We start from the raw sequence: 4276 nt of genomic DNA, 5'->3' as shown, positions 1-4276 counted from the left end.
ACTGTCATGCCACACTGGCAAGGGTCGGGGTGACTTAGGGGGCTGAAGGAAGGTGCTTGCTCCTCCTCTATCCCTTGCTGAAGCCTGAATTCCATATATAAGGGAATTCAGTTTCACCATCACCTTTAATTTTCTGATGTCAGCGGGGTAGCTTTATCATGCCTGTTTTATAGATGCAGAAAATGAGGTCAGAGCTCGTGACTGGCAGAGGCAGAACTTGAACCCAGGTCTGCCTGACTTCCAGAGTCTGGGTTTTTTTTCCCTATCCTACCAGCTTCCAAAGGACAAGGACCAAGGCTTGCACGGAGCCCAGCCCAGGGCTGGGCCCAGCCAGCAAAGGGTATCCCTGTGGCTATGGCTATATCTGCCCTTCCCTCCTGTTATTTCCCAGGTGTGAGCATAGAGGTGAAGGATGCTGCTCTGGGTGTTCTTCATCATGATCCTCACCCTCAGCAATGGCTCCCACAGCTCCCCGCCCTCCCTGCCCCTCAGGTAAGCAGTTCTGAGGAATCTGACAGGGCCTGGATTCCTACCACCCCTGCTGGTGGGGAGGTTGCTTAGAGAATGCAGAATCTATCCATCAGCTGGCTCCAGCCATCTCTTCAGGCAGCCCCCACTGTCCATCTCTGGGAGGGGGGCACTCTGAGCTCCAGAGAGGTCACCCTGGGGTCCCACCCTCTCTGGGGATGAACAGGGCAAAGGGCAACAGATGGACCTTGCAGAGACCTGGTGCATACAGCCACCTCTGTCCCCTTGTCTGGGACGCCACCCTGCCCATTGACTTCTGACTCCTCCCACGTAGGATGCCCCGGTATGCAGATGCCATCTTCACCAACGGCTACCGGAAGGTGCTGGGCCAACTGTCTGCCCGCAAGCTGCTCCAGGACATCATGAGCAGGCAGCAGGGGTAAGCAGAATTTCCAGTGATTCCTTCATAATCCAAACGCATCAGAGTTTGGAGGGACCAAATTTTCCTTGCATAGCATCTGTCATTTCTGGACTTAGCGGACTTGCCATAGCAGAAGGGCCCCAGTGTCAAACTTCAGCTTACCTCTAGCTATTAAATGACACCTACTATGTGTTTCTCTCTATGCTGGGCTCCAATAGTAACAATACCGATGGTAATTACCTTTCAATCGCAACTCTGAAACAACTCAAGAACATTTACATAAACTTGACACAGTGTGGGACACATAGTAAGACCTTGGTAGTCCTTAGGCATTATTTTTTGTTTCTTATTTGCTCTTCCTAGCAACCCTACAAAGTAGGGACTCTTAACCCCGTCGTCCAGAGCCATTACTAGCTTCTCAAGGACACACATCGAAGAGTGGCAGGGCTAGGCGGAATCCAAACAGCTTGGCTCCACAGCCTGTACATTTTTCAGTTTTTATTTTGAAAAAATCCCAAACTTACTGAGAAGTCGCAGCAATGGTACAAAGGACTTCCGCATACCTTTCCCCGTATTCAACAATTCCTAATACTTTTATTATATTTGCTTACTTTATATCTATACCTAGATATACATAGATATATATACACACACAAACACATGTACACATTTATTATTAATACTATTATCATTATTATTTTGCTGAACTGTTTGAGGGTAATTGCAATCATCGTGAGCCTTTACCCTTAGGCTCTTCTGAGAGTGTCTCCTAATATCTTATACTTAATCACGGTATAATTATCACTTAGAGTCCATATTCAAATTTTATCTGTTGTCCCAAAATGTCCTTTGTAACAGTTATTTCTTTTCCTGATCCAGAATCTAATCCAGGATCATGAGTTGCATTTAGTGGTCATGCCTCTTTTGTTTCTTTTAATCTGGAACAGTCCCTCGGTCTTTTATGCCATTGACACTTTTGTTTAGGAAAGATCAATTGTTTATAGAATGTCCTTTGTATTGGATTTGCCTGATGCTTCCTCATGATTAGATTCAGGTTTGCATCAGAAGTGATGCTGTGTTCTCGGTGTATCATATCAAAAGGCACCCAATGTCGATTTGTCCTATTATTGGTGATGGTAACTTTGATCATCTGGTTAACATGGTGACTGCCAGTTGTCTCCTCTGTAATGTTTTCTTTTTGTAATTCATTAACAAGTAATCTGTGGGGAGATATTTTGCAAATGTATATTTCAGAGCTTATACTCTTCACCGCTATATATACCACCTTCTTAAATGTTGCTGAATCTAATTTAGTTGGGCGGAAGCATCCGTACCATGTATTGGAATAGGCGTAGGGACACGCCCTGCTCTGCTCGCTTTGCCCTGGCCTTTCCCAGGCCTCTTCACCTCCTACCCAAATAGCAGCCTCAGCTGTTTCTCCTTTTCTCATTGAATAGAGAGAGAAACCAGGAACAAGGAGCAAAGGTACGGTCTGGCCGTCAGGTGGACAGCATGTGGGCAGACCGAAAGCAGATGGCATTGGAGAGCATCCTGGTGGCCCTGCCACAGAAGCACAGGTAGGAATATACATGCATGTGTATGAATACATATGTGTGTGCACGCATGCATGCGTGTATCTAGGGAGCTCAGGGGCTTCCTTACCTGAGGGTTGGCAGGAAAAGGAAAGAATTTCCTCTCCAAAGGTGTGGAGCTCTGCCAAGCAAACTGGGAATGAGGTTCCTCCTTACGCACATCAAGATCTGGAGGAAGGGGAGAAAGTGTGTGATAGCAACCGGATCTCAGCCACTGCTACATCTCCAGTGTGTAGAGAGAGGCCAGGCTCAGTGTCCGTGTCCAAAAACGTTACCGATTCAGTCGTTCTGGGACCGGACCCAGGAGCCTGAATTTTAACAAGTGTCCCAGGGTATTCTGTTGGGGATGATCTAAGAAGTGTGCCCTGGATCCCTTGCCAAGTCCACAAAACTGTAAAGCCAAAGATCAGCCCCTCCTACCACCCTCAGGTAGACTAGTATATGTAGCTCCTATGAGAAGAAGAGATGGGAATGACAGTCATTCTCCATCTCACTGCCCCTCACAGTCCCACTGGGAGTCAGGGAAGATAAGGAATGAGTTGTTCCATTTTATAGAGAAGGAAAACTTAGGCACAGAAGGGGCTGCAGCTGGGCCCAAGTCAGGGACTGGCCCTAAGACCCGCTCTGCTTCCCTGGAGCCCTGCTTCACAGACAAAGTTTCCCAAGAATGACATGACTGAAGAAACTGCTATGTTTGTGAGGCCAGTTTCCAACGGTGAGCACAAACATGTCCCAGCATGACTCTCACAGACACTTGTGGAACTATTAAGAAAACCCAGTTCTCAACAGAGCTCTCCATGTGCTCCCTCACCTGCTTCCCAACCTAATTCGACACCAAGAGCTCAGAGATCTCTCACCAGCTACAGTCCTGTGGAGATATAAGCAGCGGCAGGCTGACATGCGGACGGCAGGAGGGATGAGAACCAGGCTGGGAGGCGGGATGCACACCTGGGCCCCAGGTCTGGTTCTGCAGCCGGTTTCCTCTTCTGCGAAAGGATGGGGTTAGCACCAACCACCTCTAACTTCCCTAAGGCTAGAATTCTAAAAATAATGCCTCTAAGAATGATGCCTACCTCTCATGCTGGGATTAGGTCATCATTTACCTGCTTTATGGCTCCCACCAGGCCCCAGTAGGGTGGAGTGGCCCCAAGAAGGGCCAAGTCCTAAGAATGTAGGCTTCGTTCCTGCCAATTAAAAGCTAGAGGCTTCCCAGGGCTCAGAGTCACAGGGCAGCAGGAAGTAGCCTGGAAGCTGCTCCAGCCATTGTTCCTCCTCCAGCTCAACTGCTACAAAGACCAGGATGTCACCGGTGGGCCTGAGAAAACATACAATAAGAGTGAGTTCTTCTTCTTTGATAGTGCAGAGTAGAATGATTTGGCAGATGGCACACTTCTGCATCTACCACACTTCATGTCCACCTATAGCCCTGTGAGGTAACTGAGGCTTACGTTTATCCATCCTCCCATCCCTTAAAAATCATCCGATGACTTTTATGTGTCAGGCTGTGAACTGGGAGTATAACAGTGAATGGGACAGCAGTGGTCCTGCTCACATGGCATTCATGATGCACTGAGGCAGACAGAAACTAAACAAGTACTAGTATGGTGGATTATTATGTAATGGTAAGCACTGTGAGGGGTGTGGTGAATGTGTGTGCTGGGAGGAGTAACCTAATCTAACCCTGTCTGGGGATTGGAGGTGACTTCTTCAGGGGGCAGTGACTGGCCTGGGATCTTAGTGGAAGTGGATTGGCAGAGCTGGGGCTAAGAGGTTCTTTTAAAATTTTTATTATTTT

The 4276-nt window shown here is 47.8% G+C and overlaps 1 protein-coding gene across 1 annotated transcript in view; it reads left to right on the top strand.

The window, feature by feature from the left end:
• Positions 1 to 411: 411 nt before the first annotated feature.
• GHRH (growth hormone releasing hormone) overlaps positions 412 to 4276 on the top strand; it is a 4997-nt gene continuing 1132 nt past the window's right edge. The window contains exons 1-3 of the mRNA XM_011366589.1: positions 412 to 492; positions 803 to 907; positions 2347 to 2466. Coding sequence (XP_011364891.1) covers positions 413 to 492; positions 803 to 907; positions 2347 to 2466 — 305 coding nt within the window. The 5' untranslated portion in view covers position 412. The remainder of the gene's footprint in view (positions 493 to 802; positions 908 to 2346; positions 2467 to 4276) is intronic.

The sequence above is a fragment of the Pteropus vampyrus genome, unplaced genomic scaffold (assembly GCF_000151845.1).
Source record: "Pteropus vampyrus isolate Shadow unplaced genomic scaffold, Pvam_2.0 Scaffold125, whole genome shotgun sequence".
Taxonomy (NCBI): Eukaryota; Metazoa; Chordata; class Mammalia; order Chiroptera; family Pteropodidae; genus Pteropus; species Pteropus vampyrus.
Note: the sequence above shows the minus strand (reverse complement) of the source record. Positions and strands in the feature narration are given on the sequence as shown.